The following is a 20,641-nucleotide window of genomic DNA, read 5'->3' on the forward strand; positions in this document are numbered from 1 at the left end:
GTAGGAAAAGATCAAGAACTGGTGTAAAGCTAAAGCAGACCTGCTTCCTCATCCTCCTCCTCCTCTTCCTCATCATCGGAAGTGGATGACAAGGGAGTTGGTGCGGAGCTAGCTTGATTATTAACATATTCACCATACTGCATGCCTGTAAAGTGGAAAGCACAAACACAAGAGTCAAACCAACAGGAAAGATGAGAAATAAAATTCTGACATTGCATTAAAAGTGAGAAAGAACTCTGACATTCCGAAGAACATCCCAGCATGCATATTAATATCAGCTAATTTATTATCAAAACTGAAACAAACCGTTAGAAAATCTCTGCGAAGCAGTTTAGTAAAAGCAGCTTTAATATGAACTAATTGATTTAAGTGTAAAAAAAGAAAGTACCATGTCTGACACTGTTAATACTTAGGAAACTGCACTGATATTCTCTGAACGTTTTACTGAGCTCTATACATGTTTACCTTCTTTGAGCTTGGGGCCCTTGTGGTATACTTCCTTTGGGACTGTGTATTCTTGGTGAGCAGTGATCATTTCTACTGAAATGAATTTATACAGCACACAACACACGTACAGATATACTTGGTACCTTCCTTTTGCTAATGCCACCCTGCTGGTAACTCAGTTCTCATAACGGAAAAAGAATGAGTTAAGGAAAAGAACTGTATTGAGCATAGTTCTCTGCTCAGAGTAGACGCTCAAAAAAAAAAAAAAAAAGGCTTATTAACTGTGGCCCTACAAGTGAGACAATTACAGAAAAGTAAATTTTCTGAGATGGCCAATCATCTCAGCATCAGACTAATGCCTACATGTGAGTCTGAAGTAGGTGAATGAGACTAGTCTTCAGTGTGAGATACAGCAAGAGAAAGCAGAGTCTGTGGAAAAGGCACAACAACTGGTAACTGTATAGTACTTTCCTTTAAAAAAAAAGTTGATTGCATATTTTTATTATTTGATTAATCTAGCAAAAGATTTTCAAGAACACTTCACAATATTGGAAGCACAATGAAGCCCTGCCTCACCGAAAAAATCATGTGGTAGACCTCTGATGCTCTCTTCATTGTTTTTTTCAGATGACCTCTTTTGTTTTTTGGTTTTTTTGTTTGTTTGTTTTTGTTTTTTTGCGGTAAGTGGGCCTCTCACTGTTGTGGCCTCTCCCGTTGCAGAGCACAGGCTCCGGACGCACAGGCTCAGCGGCCATGGCTCACGGGCCCAGCCGCTCCGCGGCATGTGGGATCTTCCCGGACTGGGGCACGAACCCGTATCCCCTGCATCGGCAGGCGGACTCTCAACCACTGCGCCACCAGGGAAGCCCTCAGATGACCTTTTAAATTAGCATGGAGAAACATAACTCATGCCTATCATAAGAAAAAAGCTATTAAAGAGTAAAATCTGAACTTAGAAGAGAGCAAAGGTTAAACTGTATATGAATGAAGCTTTGACCCTCATGACTAAAGAAGTCATAGAAGAATCTGCTAGCTTTGCTGAAACATGTTTTAAATACAGATAAAATGGCAGTTATCACAAATTCATCTGAGAAAGTAAAAATCAATGTAAAATAAGTTCAGGCAACACAAAAAATAAACTTGGTACCTTGAAAGACCAAATTCAGAGTGGCATGTTCCTCTAATAAAGGCCTAGTTAAAATGAAAATTTGACTAATATTAGACCTTAGGTTAAATATACTAAGAAGTTTATAACAGACATGAGTTAACAGTAAAAAGATTTTATAGAAAAGAAATTCTTCAATTTAAGAACTTCTTTAAAAACGAAGTACTTTCCTAAAATGTCAATTAGCATTGCACTTTAAAAAGTACACATGTATGTATGTATATAATAAGCAGAAATAAGAGAAAGAAGAAAAAAGAGAAATTACATTTACTGTGCTAAGAGAGGCCAAAAAGCAGGAAGAAAATCCATTCTTTTCATGACTGAATCATTCTGTAGACTGCTGACTCTAACTAATCAAAGAAGCCAAAGCATAGGGCAAACCTATATGTATTATAAGACAAATATTTTCCTCTCTTTTTCCAGATTTACTGAATAAAAACAGATATCACATATTATTGGAAAAATATCCAATGCTTAATTGGAAGCAAATGAGATGGCTATCCAATGATTAAAGAAAAATTTATAGAGCAACTACTTAATGCACTGGAACAAACCTATAAATAAGAACAGAGTAATATTATTTATTACAATATCATTTTAGATTATACAGTGGTTGCCAACGTACTGTATATTAACGGAATGTCACACAACATACTTAATTTTACTGTCCTAAAAAAAAGATGCAATCCTTTTTGAGAAGTGCCGGAGATCAAAGTATCAAGATTTAAGCTCTTCCCAACTGCGACTCAATATTTAAGGCTCAGAATTTAGCCTTCCTTTGCTCGTTTAAGTAAACTTTGTTAAAAGCTTGGGAATACTAACAGCAGAAGGATATGATATTTTAGTTAATCCACAGAAGAATGGTAAGAGCTCCAGAATAACAATCAATTCATATTTAAATGCCCTGCTCTAGGTTGTATACAGCACACTGTCGAAATGTCCTGGGGTACCTCCCACCCCAGCCATCACCACCAAACAAGGAAGGAATGCCACACCCCCAATTCATTCTGTCTTAAGCAGAGCTTCCAAGGTATGAATCTAGAAAACCAAGAGGCGGGACGCTATTTCACAGACTGAATGACATGATGAAGAGCCTGTTACTGACAGGGTCCCAATATTTTCAAAAAGACATTCTGTTTAAACTACCCATCATTAAAGTACCTTCAGGCCAAATTCTCCAGGAGAGTTGGAGTTGCTTAATAAAAGGCATCTTTACCGTTCCCTAGATACAGTTACACTGGGAATAAATAAAACTAGTCTTAAGAGAAAACAAATCCCTTGTGGAGGTTAGCTTTTTTAAATTCAGGAGTTCAGACTTGAGCAACTGTTACCTTTCCTAATCTGGTCTTCTAAATAGGTACACACACTAGAAGACTTTGCAAGGGTTCCCACGAAAGAAGGCTTTTAAGGGAATCACTCTCCACAGTACTCTCTTTCCTATATCTTATCCACCTAAGAAAGTACCTGTGTTAAGAACAGACTTTTTCTCACTTTACAAAGGAAAACACGTTACCTTAACTTATCCTAAATCTTACTAGGAAAGCTTCCTCCTTCTTTAAATGATTGATCAAGGCACCCTAAATCTACAGACTATCTTTTACCTTGCCATACATGCTGCAGTTAAAAATGAAACATATTAGAAATAGGGTTGGCTTTATTAATTCAGAAAGTGAAAAGTAGGGTGGCGGCAGTAATGATAAATTTATTTAATGATTCTGCATATGTGAAGGCCCCAACCACTACTGCCAAAGAATCCATTGCTTTTGAAAGAGTCACATGAGAACAAAGCAAAAACAGTAAGAAATACTGAACAGACAAGCAGCAGGACATTATGGATAAAGATGGGGTCTCTGGGTTCAATTCCAGGTAATACCACTTACTAGCTGTGTGTCCTTGGGCAAAATTACTAACCTCTCTGTTCTTCATTTATATCATCTGTAAGGTGGGGTAATAACTACCTCAAACAGCTGCTGGGAGGATTAAATGAATTAATATATTTTAAATCTTATTAGAATGGTACCTGAAATATAGTAAATACTATACAAGTATTCACTACTATTACTATTGAAATTTAAAACCATGTTTTTGTATCTATTTAATTAAAAACAATTATTTTCAACTATTCTTAATACTTATCCCTAGGACAAGTCATTAGTTAGAAAAGGAACCTTCTACCAACCTGAATAATACTCTTAGTAATGCTAGTTCTTTTAAAAATAAGTAGAAAATTTTCTAGGACTACCAGTCTTTTTCAAGAGACACTGGATAAAACTCATAGGTAAAAATTCTACATGTTTCTTTCAGAAGCTATGAGATGTTCAATAAAGTACTTTACAACCTATTTTATCATAAAATATTAATAATGGTTATAATCATTTCATATCCCCTTATACTTTATACAGTACTTAATGCTTTCTACCTCCTTTTAACCAAAAAACAAAAAACAAAAAACAAAAATTTACTAGCAGGTAAACCTATTAGTACTTAGTAGTATATATATATATATATGTGTATATATATATATATAATAAAATACATGGGAACATTTTTATCATGATGTATGATGAAATTAAGAGTTATTTCTAATTTTTATGCTTGATTCCTATTTAAATACTAAAAAAAGCCAAATAACAGAGTTTGATACACACTATGCATATATTTACCACAGGAATACAATGCTTTTTAATATAATCCTTGCTTCACAAATAGCCTAGTATTAGGTACATATTACAATGCTTTATTTCAAATTTGGCAATGAGAAACAGCATATTGACTCACTGCCTAGTTTTTATAACCTATACTATAAAAAAGAATAATCTTTGAGATTTAAATTTGATTGCTCTTAGTAATTTGGCTTAGGATACGTAGGATGAAATTTATTTCTGAGCGGAGTTTATGATACCCCTTGAAACTTAAGGAACACATTTCTTTGAATTAAAAAATTAAATCAGGCTTTTTGAAAAAGAATAAAATTTGTGTCACTGGTTTGAAAACGAGGACTGCCTTTGCCAATTAGGTTATATGGAGATGCCATCCATGAGATAAATGACTTACGTCACAGCTTGAAGTTTTTGATAAAAATACATTAAAGTATGTGATATTATACTGGCAATGATATAACAAAATTCATAATATTTTGAATAATTGCTAACTCAGTAAAACAAACACTGGGTTTGGAAGCAGAAGATCTGCACTGGGTCTTGGTATCCCTTTTGGGGACTTCTATGTCTTTGGGTAAAACACCTAACCTCTCTAAACCTCAGTTTCCTCATCTATAAAATAAAGGTGAAATATGATATGTCTGCTTCACATGATGATCAAGTGAAATAATAAAACTTAAAGGTATTTTAAAATTGTAAACTGCTACATGAAATAATAATGCTACCAACTATCTACAATCTGGAAAATAAAATTCAACCAACAACAATAAAAATTTCTCACATGTAACTCAGAAGGTTAAATAACTTTATAGAACAATATTGCTTTAATAAAACCCTTTCAATACCATTCCTATCTACTTTACATGAACAAAGTTTCTCAGTAATTATATATATGCAAATAAAAACTATGAATGAAATTTTTCTAAAGTTTACCTTATTCTAATAATGAATCAAGCAATTCAGGTACAGAAAGCTATGGTGGGATGGAGGGAAAGCCATTTATCTCAATGAAAGATGTATTTCCAATAAAAATGTACTTTCCATTAAAAAAATACCAAAATTCACGATGTTTATGTCGTTTTGACCCACTAGATACTGACAATAATTGTATTGATAGAAAAGTCCAGAAGAAAAAATGTTAATGTTTAGACACTTATGGTTATAGACAATATTTTAAAATTTCAATTATATATAATGTTATTGTAGCAGAAAAGCATGATAGAGTGATAAAAGGGTTTCTAGCTTAAGAATATATTATATTATTACTACATTCAAGGGAAACATTCAAGGGATGTTAAGAAGAAAAAGGAAAAATGTAAACTTTCTAAATGTTAAAGAAGGGCTAATTTCACTTTCTTTCTTTCTTTCTTTTTTTTTTTAAACCTTTTGGCCTCACTTCACAGCATGTGGGATCTTAGTTCCCCGACCAGGGATCAAACCTGCGGCCCCTGCACTGGAAGCGCAGAATCTTAACCACTGGACCGCCAGGGAAGTCCCTTTACTATCTTTTAAAGGATGACAGGCTTCATTCCAGTGGATACACAGAAAAACATAACGTCTTTTTTGTAAAAGTCAACATACTCAGTATGTTGAAAATTATATAACTGCAAATATTTAAACTTTTGGTGAAAAATTTTAGATGTCAATCTAAAAATGTTCAAGTAGTTACAGTTTTTTCAAAAAATTTTTAGGAGATAGATATGCAAGCAAAAATTTGAAGCCTCTCCTGTAAAAACCAGTAAAAAATGCTGAGAGAATAGCTCAGAAAGGGTGTCTTTGAAGCTGGGAATGTCAACTGAAAAAAAAAGCACAACCTAAAAGTTGAGAACTGTGTTATTTGGTGGACTTTCTGAGGACTTCAAGCCCGGAAGACAGCCTCTCAGGCAGCTCTGAGGAATGGCTCCGAAGAGGTAAGGGAGGAGCCGGGACATACAGAGGTTTTTGCAACAAAGACCAGGGAGTCGGAACATCAAAAGATAACCATTAATTAAAGAAAACCAGGTATCTCAAGTCAGTGAACTTAGCACTCTTCTGTGTGTGGGAAGATGCAAGAGCCTGGGCTCACTGAATTATTCCTTTCATAGGTACCATAGCTCTCTAGGGCGGTGTCCTGTTCTTTCCTATCCTGAGTCTCCTCGGGCGCACTGCTGCGGGGTTGGCTGCAGTGGCTCAGGGCTCGGCAGTTTGTCTCCATCCTGAGTTCCCTCGGGGCTCACCACTGGCAGCAGCTTTGTAGTGGGTTGGTGGCTCAACATTCTCTGCTTTATGGCAGGCAACACTCTTCATTCACAGGAGAAAAAGACTAACCTCTTTTAAGTATCAATACTTTCGTAGCCTTATCAGACACACAGCACGCCCTACACAGCCGTACCCTGCACACAAGGGGCGTCAGTCCTGTAAACTACAGTTTGCACAACGTACATGGGGCCATAACTCATACGCATCTGTGTGTATCCAGATCTACCCAAAGGCAATGAGACCATAAAGTGACCAATCTCCTACTTCAGAAAATGGAACAATAAAAGCTGCAATTCAAAGGTCTTCAGCATTATCTTTCCTAGGTCTTCAGCATTATCTTTCCTGTTACTTATTCAAGGAGTTTACCTTAGGTAAATCAAGAGTTTAACAGCCAACAAATACAATAATTCAGCCTCATTTATAGAAAGAGCACAAAATAGAAAGGTTTGAGTTGAAAACCTTTCACTCTGGTGACTTCCCCGGCGGGCCAGTGGTTAAGATGCTGTGCTTCCACTGCAGGGGGCACGCATTCAATCCCTGGTTGGGGAACTAAGATCCCACATGCTGTGTGGTGTGGCCAAAAAAGAAAGAAAAAAAGAAAAATCTTTCACTCTGCTATTTACTAATTTATAATCTTGGGCAAGTTACCTAATCTTTGTGAATGTCACTTTTCTCACCTGTAAAACCAGGATAATGTCTACCTAGTAGAATTGGTAAGGGGATTAAATGAGATAATAAATATGAAGTATCTGGCACATTGTAACTGCTCGATAAACGATAGTTCCTTCTCTTTTCAAATCTATCTTATTAGTAAGAAAAAGGAAACATAATAATTATAATTATTTAGTGGGAAAGTGGTTTACAAAATGATACAGTAAGATGATAGGATGGTATTTAAACTAAAATGGTCGAAAGAAAAATATAATAGGAAAAAATAAATTAGCGGGGGCAATGTAAAGGGCCAAAACAAGCAGCATATATATCTTAACATCTGGAAGGTAATCATCAATGTAGAGGAAAGACATCACTCATTTAGTTAGGGCTCCTATGTACCCCTAAGTTTCTTCTACTCATGATAAGTAAAACTTTCCTACCAGCCCCTCACTTTGAAAGTAAATGCTTATAATAACTAGATTCTATTCCTAATACACCCACTGGCTTGTTGGGAATCAGTGGACACTCTCTGGTGCTGCAGTTGGTTTTCCTAAAAAAAATAATAATAATAAGGAAATCTATAATGTATAATCTGATCAAAGGATAGAAAAGCCTCTGTTGACCACAGGAACACTCAGCAGATATAAGCAGTGAGATCAGCCTAAGGATTTATGTTGCTTTTTCCAAGTCTCAGAACATAAGAGAGTTCTTCATACTCAAGGTGAGGGGCCGTCACTACATAGTGAATATAGTCCCTAAAATATTACTCATGATTGTGCTGGAAATACAAACCACGTATTCCTAAAAACAGTTATCTCTCATCATATGAAAAATATAGTATATTAACCTGAAACATCGATAGATTTGGAATTTTAGCCAGACAGAAAACAATCAAGAATACAACCAAAAGAAAAGGCAATGTGGGGAAATGGTCAAAACAACACATTTTAGTCACCTGTCACTTATTTAACACACGGAGAATATTAAACAAGCAAACAAATAAACCATATTCTTTGTCAATGATGCAAGAGTGTGGCTTACAATTTCATTTTCATCCTCTCATTCTCAAAATTGGGTCAAAAGTTACTTTCCATTAATAATAATGACAAGCAAAGAAATCATCAAATAAGATATGGAAATTCACAAAACAAGGAAATCTTGGGTGTTTCAACCCAAAAGAAACTATAATAACCTTTAAAAAATAGAAAATAAATGGCCCATAATGGAGGGATGGAGTAGTAAATTATAATACAATAACACAATGAATTAGCCATGACTATAAAACTGTACAGAGATATATGAAGAACTGCATAATTTAATAAATGTAAAAGCAAGATACAAAATGGTATGTAAACTATGATTGCAATGATATAAAATATATAACAGATTTAACAAAATTCTATAACATAATTATATAAAATCATAAGCAAGAGACTGGAATATATTAAAAATAGTGTTTGAATTGAGATTATAAATTACTTTTTCTCATATTTTCCATAAATTATGCTTAATCAGTTTGACTTTTTAAAATCAGCTATTTGAATTACTGTGTGTGTATATATATGTACAATATATGCAGTATAACAAATTTTTCAAATACCTTTCTGCTGTAATAGCTCTGACGGCCGTGCAACTGAGGCCAAAGGCTCAACTGGGCGACTTGCAGCAGGAGGCGTTCTTGTTGACGAGGCTCCTGACGAAACAGTGGACACTACTGGGCTGGACTTGGGAGGCTGAACATTTTGCATTACAGAACAGGACAAAGTATCTGCAACTGAAGACAAGAAACTATTTCATCCACAGCAGTAAGCTTGAAATATATTAAAATACTAACAAAATACAGTTAATCTGAAGTTCTTGTAAGAAACTTCAGCAGCATCACATTTATCTACTATATCTATATCTAGAAAATAAGGGATCCAAAGAAATGATTTTCAAAAAAAACCAAAAAACTTATTCACTAAATGTTTTTAAAAGTCTTTAATGGCAATTTTCCTAAAACATTTCACAAGCTTCCATACCTTCTTAAACAAAATGAACCCCAAACAGCTTTTCTTTACTAACTAATGATCACTATTATTAATACTAATTATTGTACTGTGCAATGGTACCTTAGATAGATAAGATGAACAGAGGTTATTTGCTTCTGCAGTAATGTGATTCATGAATTATACAGATGTTTCTAGTATTAGCTCAGATCCCATTTTGTATTGTAAACTGCCACTTCTCATTTGCTGTTTCTAATCAGATCCCATATCTCACAGGTAACTAAGTAAGGGCCTGACAGTAACATAAGGCTGGACCTCTGGAATAAAGTACATGTGATTCATAGTTGGTCTTTTTGATAGCTCAAACTGCCTGACCTACAGGATCATCTTCAGCCAACCAAGAGATAACTGAAAAACCTATGATGACAACCTAAGTGTCCACTGATGGATGAATGGACTTTAAAAATGTGGTGTATATACATACATATACATGTATGTATGTATGTGTATGCATATATCAATACATGCATGTGTGTATGTGTATATAAACAGACATATATACAATGGATGAATGGATAAAGAAAATGTGGAAATAATATATATATATTAATATATATATAAATAATATAATAATAATATATATATATATATATATTAATCAACAGAATGTGGCAGAAGTAATGGTGTAAAAGTCCAAGACCTCAAGTCTCAAGAGGTACTAGAGCTTATGCCTTTCTGCTCTTGAAATGCTGCCCTGAGACCATCACGTAAGGCAGTGGTCCCCAACCTTTTGGCACCAGGGACCGGTTTCGTGGAAGACAATTCTTCCAAGGCCTTGGGTGACGGGGGAATGGTTCAGGTGGTAATGCAAGCAATGGGGAGTGGTGGGGAGCCGCAGATGAAGCTTCACTCGCTTGCCTGCCACTCTCCTCCTGCTGTGTGGCCCGGTTCCTAACAGGCCGCGGACCAGTACCAGTACGCAGCCCGGGGGGGTTGGGGACCCCTGATGTAAGGAAGCTAATCTAATCACGTGGAGAAAAACCTAGGTGCCCCACTGAATGGTGCGCACAAACTGCTAGACATATGAGTGAAGTATACGATCCTCCAGCCCAGCCAACTCTCCAGCTAAATGAAGTCACATGAGTCCAAGAAAACCGGCAGAGGAACTGTCCATACAACCCACAGAACTATGAAAAATAGTAAATAATTTTTGTTTTAAACCAGCATTAGATAACTGGTGAAATCATTAAAAATGCTGAAGTAACAGAGCGATGAATATATTTAACAATTCAAAGTAAAAATTAAGATATAATCACCTAAAATTGAGTGATAAAAAAAGGAAAGGGGTGTGGAAGACAGTAAATATATTAACTTTACCTTTGCTCATAATAAGAAACTAAAATACACTGTCTAAAAATATAGAAGATATTTCTGCCTCTGGTAATGATGATCTAGGTATTTAGTATCAAATCTTCTACTAAAGGTAACTTTAAAAACTATACTTAAAAAGATCTTCTTAAAATAATCAAAGATCTAACATGATATTAATGAATCTCTGGGTGAAAATCTGTAAGAAATTGAAAACTCAGAGAAATAAGCCTAACACTCAGAGCTGCTTTCACCTTGTCGTTATCTGTTGCAAACCTGATCTGCTGTTTTCTGTAGCCTGGCAGAGCATGGGAAACAAGACATCTCCCACAGCACACCCAAGATGGGGCACCTGATTCAGCACCCCATACCTCCACTTTTAGGATAGTATCTGAAGGGTTATAACCTCGGGCTAAGGATAAACCAGGAAGCTAAGCCTTACAAAAGCCAGCAGCTTTGATTCAGAACATCTGCACAGTCCAGTACATCTAGACACTTGGACTTGGATGAATGTGATCACAGGCTGGTAGTACCTGGAGGAAACTGGCAGAAGGAAATATAAATCCTCTCTGGAGAACAATTCCATCATCCTAGGCCTCAAATTATTCCCACAAGTAATTTTTCAAAAACAATTCCAAGCACAAAGTCGAAGATAAGTAGTTCAGGTTTGAACACGGCCCTCTGTGTTCTCCAGTCTCCAGCCTGATACATGGCATCACCCTCCTTACAGTCCTTCAATAGTCTGCCAGTGCTTGAGGGTGAAGACAAAACATCTTACCCTGAAAACTTCTTAACATGGTCAACGAGGCCCTGAATGATCCTGAGTTCCCAGCCTCCTCCTGGCCCATGGTTCTCCTCTAGCTTCACTGGTCTTTCAGTCCCTTGAACTTGCCATGCTCTCTCTCATTAATGGGGAATACACTTGCTCCCCCTTAGATGCAATAAACTTTTTTCTTTAATAAAATAATTGATACAAATAAAAGGTGATACATATATGTGTATGTATTTATAAAATCATAATAAAGAAACACCCATGAACTCAGCATCCAACTGTGAAAATAAAACATTTCCAATACTGTTGAAGCTCCTGGTGTACTCCTCACGGAAGGTATTCTCTTGCCTCCCTTCTGAACTGTGTTCCTTATTCTCTTGCTTTTGTTATTAGTTTACCACACAAATAAGTATCCCTAAACATTATTTTTGCTTGTTTTTTTAACTTTATAACAATAGCATACTGCATATATTCTTCCATGAATCCTGTTACATTTCTGGGATTCATTTGTGTTAATGAGTATAGCTCTATTTCATCATTTTCACTGCTGGTCAGTAGCCCACTGGAAGGATATACTTTATCCATTCTATCATAAATGGACTTTTGGGTTCTAATTTTTTGTTTTCACATACAGTACTACAGGAATATTCATGAACATGTCCCTGGTACACATGTGCTAGTTTCTCTGGGGTGGAGCTTCTCAATGTGTGTGCCACAGCTCAAAAGTGTGTATGTAGTTGTACAGCAAGGGATGAGGATCCCCTCAGCCCTGGGGGGCCTGTGGGAAGTGAGTTCCTTGGCCTGGGGAACAGACTAGACCCTTTAGCTCAGAATCCGCCCCGCAGAATGTTATTTCCTACAAGTACTACACATTTAAAACAGGAAGTGGTGCTGTAGGGCCCTCTTATTCAAAGTGTACTCTATGGGCTAGCAACACTTTATACAGAAACTTGATAAAATCCTTAGGCCAGGCAATACTAGACCTGGTGAATCAGACCTCCATTTTAACAAGGCCCCGGGTGATTCATACAAAGTATGAGAAGGACTTCTCTAGAGTACACAGAAGTGGGATAGCTGTGTTTTAGGGTGTGGTTATCTTCAATCCCACTAATGCCAAATTTCCCTAAAATGCTGAACCAATAGGTCCTTCTACTAACACTGTCTAAGATTTTCCTGTTATTCCACATCCTTGCCATCCCTTGGTATAGTCGGTCTTTCAAAGTTTTACCATCCTGCTGCTAGGTATAAGTAGATATCCCATTCTAGTTTTAAGTTGCTTTTCCCTGATTATTAATGAGACTGAGTATGTTTTCCTTTCATCTGTGAAATGCCTGTTCATGTATTTTTTTCTTGGGTTGCTGGTCTTCTCCTTATTGATCTTATGTGTTATTTGTATATTCTGGATAAAATACTATAAAATTTTTTTTCTCCCGTTTCATGGCTTGTCCTTTTGTTCTCTTTATGTTGCCTTTAAATGAAAAAACATTCTTAATTAGATGATAGTAAACCTTATCATGTTTATTCTTTATGGCTAGCTAGCACTGTGTGTGGTGTCCTTAAGAAATCTTTCCCAACTCCAAGGTTCTTCGTATTTTCTCTGAAAAGTTTTAAAGTTTTGCCTTTTTGCACTTAAATATTTATTTCATCTGTAATTTATTTTACACATGGAGAATTCATTCTTCAGATTGCAGCTCACATATCAGAGATCAGGGAAAACTTCCTGAGTACTCTATACCTAGAGTACTCTCACCAAGCACCATACATCTCTGCTTCATGATACTTAAATAATAGTAGCAATTTTACATTTATTTGTGTTTATTTGGATAATGTTTGCCTCCCCAAGAAGATCACAAACTTCATGAAGGTAAGGATCAAGTCTTTCTACTTGCTATTTTATCTCCCAGCACTAAAATAAACACCTGTCACATAGCTGGCTTTCAAGTATTTGTCAAATAAATGGAGACAAGTTCCACAAATATGAAGGACCACAGAAAAATGCCAGCCAAAAACAACAACAACAAAACTACCCCTTTCACAAAGAGAATTTGACAGATGAAACATGGTATACCTAGAGACAGAACCTACAATTCAAAAATAAATCATTTGTCTGTTTATCTATTTATTTATTTATTGGCATTAAGGTAGTTCCCCTGTTAGTTTTTAGTAGCTCCTTAGTAACTGTACATAAACCCTTTTGAAACTAGGAAGATTAAGCAAATTCTCAACTAATAGCACCATTACCCACTCAAGTTGTTCAAACTAGAAAATTTAAGTCAACTTTTATTATTCCTTTTCCTTCATAAACCTTATCAATGAATTCTTGAAATCATCTCTTGCCATCTGTCTTCTGTATAAATAAATCTCAACCTATGTCAGCATCCTTCATCTAGATAATTGTAATTCCTTCCTAGCTGGTCTTCCTGTCTCCAAGTTCTTCCTCCTCCAGTCCACCTACCACATTGCTCACAGAAGAAAGATCTGAAACGCAAATCTGATAGCGTCACCCCCTTGCTTAAAAATTTCTGATGGCTGCTGATTACATACAGGACCAAGCTTATGTTTTTCCTTCAAGTCTTTTCCTCTCACCTTTCCAATGCCATAGCCCAGGAGAAACTGGGAAACTGAGATACAGAAAAGGGACAACTGATAAAGTCAACTTTTGAAGGAAGTGGTCACAAAGATGGACATCTCATCTTCTGAGCTTGAAGAAGGAGTAAATATAGAACAATTTACAGGTGGAAGGTATAAATCTGAGTACAGATGATAAGGTTCAAGAGTAGCTTTGGAAAAGCTGAAGGAGTATGAGTGTGAGGGAGCATAATTATCACTACCACACAACTCTGTAATCTCATCACACGTTTCCAAAGCTGAAAATAGTCTCTTAACTGTACTATTTGTACCTCCAATGTAGTTTTCTAACTTATTTCTAACTTGTATTTCTTTATCCAGATAGTCACCTCCTATAGGGATCTATTTTGCTTTTCCTCAGGCACATCACCACCCCGAGATGATAGATGTATATTAACTTATCAGTGGTTATACCTTAGTGTCATGTGTGTTGTGGATTTTTATATAAGGATTATATAAATGTTTATTATTTTTTTATAAGTAGATTTTTAAGTGTTTTTTAATAAAATTGTACTCAGTACTATTCTATAATATGCTGTCAAGATGTGATCCTTACTGAAGTTGTATTACTCAGCCAACTTCATCTCAAACTAAGAAAGAGCTTCTGAACCTCGAGAAATTTACCTACAGTGACAGTTTAAAAAATTTTAATGGTATAATGACACCTTTTAAACACCAGCCAAAATTTCACTCTAAGTTAACAACTAAACATAGTCCCCAAAACATATACATCACTATGTTTTTAATAAAGTAATCTGAAATTCTAGTGCTGAATTGTACTAACATGCTTTTCAAAAATAAAGAGGCAAATGGACTTCCCTGGCTGTGCAGTGGTTAAGAATCCGCCCGCCAATGCAGCAGACACGGGTTTGAGCCCTGGTCCGGTAAGATCTCACATGCCGCAGAGCAACTAAGCCCATGTGCCACAACTACTGAGCCTGCGCTCTAGAGCCTGTGAGCCACAACTACTGAGCCCGTGTACCCTACAGCCTGCGCACCGCAACTACTGAGCCCGCGTGCTGCAACTGTTGAAGCCTGCGTGCCTAGAGCCCATGCTCCGCAACAAGAGAAGCCACTGCAATGAGAAGCCCACGCACTACAACGAAGGGTAGCCGCTGCTCGCCGCAACTAGAGAAAGCCCGCGTGCAGCAAGGAAGACACAACGTAGTCAAATAAATAGAATTAAAAAATAATAAAATATAGGCAAATGAGATAACATTTACATGTCTCTTTTATTCTATGTTTCTGAATATGAACTCATCAACTGCCTAAAAGTAACAGCATGTATCAATCACTGTGTTTTTGATAATCACTTAAGTCAGGTTTATGCTTTTGGATCTCAACCCTTCACAAATTGCTTAAGAATTTTTACTATACTACCTAAAAATGAAACTAATATAACAAGGTAATAAAAATGCAATCATTCTTGTCAATTACTAAAAGATTGATTTTCATACAAAACTATGGTTAATACCTAAGATTCTCATTTTAATGACAATATAATTTAAGAATGTCCAAACCAATTAAATTGCTTGTCCTTCTAGAACATTAAAATCAGTATACCCATGGTTCCCAAACCTTGTAATTAGGCACCCAAGTTGCCCTCGCAACAAACTCACAGAGTTCCTAGGCATGTTTTAAATTTTCAAGAGAAACACAGTGACATCTGTCAAAAAACCTTGTGAACTATTAATACTAAGTAGCTTGAGGCACTGGAAAAAATACTGAGAAACATCAGCTGAGAAAGTTTAGGAACTTCTATAATATTTAAAGTACATTTTAAAAGTAACCTCTTTATTTCTTTTGAAATGGTGACGAGTATGGGTCATATTAACCTGAGATACACTTAATTTGTCAACTTCTGAACTACAATTAAAAAGTCATTTACCAATCTAAAGAGAAAAAATAAAGAAACCCACTTCTTAACAAATGAACTTCTAAAATTATATTTACTATGCCTTTCACAGTATAGTATCACAATTAAAAGAATGGAAATATACCCCCTCTCTCTGCCTAACGGCCTAATTACTACTTATTCAAATAGAAGGTAATTTTGTAATTATTCTTACCCTTTATTCAACATTTTCTTCAACGACAGGCCCTTCCGCACAGGTATTCTATTCCTTAGCCAAGTGGCCCTACATTTCCCTGATCCTACATCTCAGCATAAATTAGTTCTATTCAGTCCCATCTCAGAATAAGACAGGAATTACCTGAATTTCTTATTTTTTTGTCACGAAAGTCACAAAATCCTTAAGTCAGAGGGACCTTAGGATAAGCTGATGTGTAAAAGGACTGCTGAAAGAAGAAAGAAAGAAAACAGAATTTCTAGGGGACAGAAAACCCTGGTTCTGAGAAGCGTAGAGTGAGAGTCAGAAGAAACTGAGCTTCAGGACAAGCTCTGTTTCTAACATTAATGACTACAGGCTTTCCTCGTTTGTTAAACAAAAGGACTACATACACTAGAATATGGATCTGTTACCAGACATCACTCATGATCAATCAGAAATACAGATTCCCAAGGGAATTCCCTGGTGGTCCAGTGGTTAGGACTCTGCTCTTTCACTGCTGAGGGCCCGGGTTCCATCCCTGGTCAGGGAACTAAGATCCCACAAATTGCGCGCCAAAGACTACCCTGGAGATTCTATTCTAGCTCAGTAAGTTGGGTTTCAAGATCACCATCTGTGCAAGGGATTCTGGTGCACAGCCACATTTGGGAATTGTGATAGATGCTTCAAGTTGACTTACCTAAAATCCAGTTAATGCTAAACCCCTTCTTTCTTGCCTGCCTCTACCATGAAGGCTACAAAGCTAAATATTCATTTTCTAGCCTTCCCTTAAATTAGAGATGGTCTTTTAAAACAGCTATGACAAATGATATGTAAAATGAAATGGGGTCAATGCCACGACCCCATCTTCTTTCTTCTCTCTTCTTTCTGCTTTTAACTTTGACTTGCTGTCTACAGGTACAGAAATTATCTTGTTTCTATAAATCAACATACTAAGGATGGCAGAGTGGAAAGGGAGAAAAGACACTGAGGACATCTAGATCTACTGCATCTGCCTAGACTTCTTGTTATGTGAGAAAAATACCACTTTTGTTTAAACCACTATTAGTTGCTTGTAGGCCAAAGTGTTTCTAAACAACATAGCAACGAAAGAACAGATGATCTCAAATGCACACTTCAGATCTAATATTCTAAAGTTCTAACTTTAAATAATCTAACTGTCCAGGGAATGATACTTTTCTACAACATCCTTGACCTATGGCTATCTAGACTCTGATATACAATCCAAAGACATCATTCAGAAAACTATCACAGCTTTAACAATTCCCATCCTTTACATACCTTTTCATTCAGTTCAAGAGCAGATTTTGTTAAGTTCAAGTTCACAAGTTGAATTAAAGTGAATATATCCTATGCAAACCCCACACTAAAAAACTACATACCTTGCATACATAATTTTTAAACAAATACATTTCACCACATCTTGGTTTAGGAAGGTAAGAAAAACTAATTACAAGGGTATTCTTCATGTATCTTTCTCCATCTTCCCTGTCCTTCATCCTAACTTACCAATCTGGGGCTGAGAAAACATCAACTTTAATGTATAGGAAATATATCTTCTGTGAAAGTCGCTAATAGGGGTTCACCTAGAGAAACCAGTGTGGTATTGCAGGCCATCATTTTTTCTATAGTGAAGAGGGCTGTGGCTGGAATAGTAACTGTCCCAAGGTTGAACTAATATAAAAAAGGAAGTATTAGCTACCAAAGCATATCCCCAAATAGACCCTTCCATTTTGCCTTATTCCTAACTCACATTAAAGACAACTACTGCAGAGGCATGAAAACACAGCAACAAATACCAACTGAGATCCCAATCATGGCAAGGAACCATGCTATACAAGTCAGATGGTTGGGGGGCTAATTGTGAATAGATGAAGGGGAAGGGTTCAAGAAGATGCTGCAAAATTCCACTATAAATAAAGCAAGTAAATTGCAAAGGTGAGCTAATTTCCAATTTTTCTATTAGGCAGTATCATCTTTAACCTTCATGCAGTAAAAATCAGATTGGAAATGCACTGATTTTCAACCATGCCTTGGTGAACTTTTCATTCAACCTACCAGGATTTGCTGGGTTGTTGGCTGTAGCCATGGAGGTGTGGTTTTGGATTAGATTGTCTTGGGTTGACGGAAGGCCTGAAGCTGACCACGCAAAAGTATTGTATCCTGAAAGACTCTGCTGCTGGTGGTACTGTTGTGATGGTGGAGGTGGAAGTGGTGATGGATGGCTGATAGCTGTATTTTGACCAGAAAATGAATTATCTCTAATTGGCCTGACAGTCGGAGCATTCTGCGAGGTGAACATTTGCTGCCCATATGGATCACCAGCAGGTAGAGAGGGATATGAAACACTAGGATACGCAGCATTAGAAACAGTTGACAAAGCATAGTGACCGCAAGTAGAGGGAAATCCCTGAGCAGCAACAGAAGAATTGTCAGAGTACATGGCTGGACTATTGTAATGATTCACAAAAGAGGAGTATGGCTGGGAGGCACTCGTATGCAAATGTGATGCTGATGACCCGGCACCTTGGAATGATCCCAGAGTGGATCCCACGGCATGAGGGGCAGGAGGAACGCTGCCATACATCTGCTGTGCTCCTGGTTGTTGGCTTGCTGTGTTAGGAGTCACCACATTCTGTGTTGGTACCCTATAGGGACCAGAGTAGTAATCATCACACTGGCTATCCAATGGCAATGAGGTCATTTTCCCAGGTCCTTGAGAGTAATGTCCTGAGGCAGCAATGTAGCTTTGAGGATGCAATCCATACCCAGATGGAACTTGCATTTGATTCTGTGCCGGACCTGGAAAAAAAAAAAGAGCAAATATTTACAAGAATTAGTAAGAAGGCAACTAACTTTTAAGCACAGTTCCCATCTAAATGTTGCCCTAATTTACCTCTTCATAATCCCAAATTGTTACAAGAGATTATACTCTGATAGACCCACTGTGATAGCCTCCAAGATGGCCCCCAATGACCCCCACCCCCTGGTACTGACCCCCTCCCACAATACCAGGACTGGACTGTGTGACCAACAGCATATAGCAGAGGTAATGATATATCGCTCCAAAGATCTGCCCAGTCTTGGGCGCTGGCACTCTCTTAGATCACTCACTCAGTGTGGAAGAACAAAGCTGTCAAGTTGTGAAGAGCCCTCTGGAGAAACCCATGCAGTGAGGAACCGAATTCTCCTGACCAACAGCCAGAGAGAAACTGAGGTCTGCCAACAATCACAGGAGTGAGCCTGGAAGCAGATCCTTCATACCAAGTAGAGTCTCTCTCTTTTTTTTTTTTTAATTGAGGCAAATTTATATAACATACACTCAACCATTTTAAAAGGTACAATTCAGTGGCATTTAGTACATTCACGCTCTTGTGCAACCATCACCTCTAATTTCAAAACACTTTCATCACCCTGAAAAGGAAACCCGTCCCCATTAAGCAGTTGTTCCTCACTCCTCCCTGCCCCCAGGTCCTGGCAGCTACTAATCTGCTTTCCATCTTTGTGGATTTACCTATTTTGAGTATTTCATATAAATAGAATCACCCAGTATATGACCTTTTGTGTTTGGCTTCTTTCACTTGGCATAATGCTTTCAGGGTCATCCACATTGTAGCCTGTATCCGACCTTCATTCCTTTTTATGGCTGAGTCACATGCCATTGTATGGACAGACCACGATTTGCTTCTCCATTTCTCAGTTGGTGGGCATTTGGCTGTGGTGATAGTGCTGCCAAGGAGTAACTGGATATTAAACTTCCTACGTTACTTTTTTTTTTAACATCTTTATTGGAGTATAATTGCTTTACAATGTTGTGTTAGTTTCTGCTGTATAACAAAGTGAATCAGCTATACGCATATATATATCCCCATATACTCTCTCTCTTGCATCTCCCTCCCACCCTCCCACCCTCCTTATCCCACCCCTCTAGGTGGTCACAAAGCACCAAGCTGATGTCCCCGTGCGATGCAGCTGCTTCCCACTAGTATCTATTTTACAATTGGTAGTGTATATATGTCCATGCCACTCTCTCACTTCGTCCCAGCTTACCCTTCTCCCTCCCCGGGTCCTCAAGTCCATTCTCTACGTCTGCGTCTTTATTCCTGCCCTGCCCCTAGGTTCTTTGTAACCATTTTCTTTTTCCTTTTTAGATTCCATATATATGTGTTAGCTTACGGTATTTGTTTTTCTCTTTCTGACTTACTTCACTCTGTATGACAGACTCTAGGTCCGTCCACCTCACTACAAATAACTCAATTTCGTTTCTTTTTATGGCTGAGTAATATTCCATTGTATATATAATCCATTTACCTTTAAGGTAATTATCAATATGTATGTTCCTATTACCATTTTCTTAATTGTTTTGGGTTTGTTTTTGTAGGTCTTTTCCTTCTCTTGTGTTTCCTGCCTAGAGAAGTCCCTTTAGCATTTGTTGTAAAGCTGGTTTGGTGGTGCTGAATTCTCTTAGCTTTTGCTTCTCTGTAAAGGTTTTAATTTCTCCATTGAATGTGAATGAGATCTGTGCTGGGTAGAGTAATCTTGGTTGTAGGTTTATCCCTTTCATCACTAAATATGTCCTGCCACTCCCTTCTGGCTTGCAGAGTTTCTGCTGAAAGATCAGCTGTTATCCTTATGGGGATTCCCCTGTATGT

At 37.2% G+C, this 20,641-nt stretch overlaps 1 protein-coding gene across 4 annotated transcripts in view; it reads right to left on the reverse strand.

Moving 5' to 3' along the window:
- The window catches only part of SEC24B (SEC24 homolog B, COPII coat complex component), a 91,950-nt gene that overhangs the window by 51,625 nt on the left and 19,684 nt on the right, over positions 1 to 20,641 (reverse strand). For 2 of the 4 annotated variants that reach the window (XM_082600503.1, XM_082600502.1), the window contains exons 2-4: positions 18,048 to 18,791; positions 8,765 to 8,938; positions 41 to 145 (exon numbers count right to left, since the gene is read on the reverse strand). In XM_082600503.1, the coding sequence (XP_082456629.1) occupies positions 41 to 145; positions 8,765 to 8,938; positions 18,048 to 18,791 (1,023 nt within the window). The remainder of the gene's footprint in view (positions 1 to 40; positions 146 to 8,764; positions 8,939 to 18,047; positions 18,792 to 20,641) is intronic. The other 2 variants (XM_082600505.1, XM_082600504.1) reach the window with 1 other exon arrangement.

The sequence above is a fragment of the Mesoplodon mirus genome, assembly GCF_964341445.2.
Source record: "Mesoplodon mirus genome assembly, chromosome: 2".
In the NCBI taxonomy this organism is placed as follows: Eukaryota; Metazoa; Chordata; class Mammalia; order Artiodactyla; family Ziphiidae; genus Mesoplodon; species Mesoplodon mirus.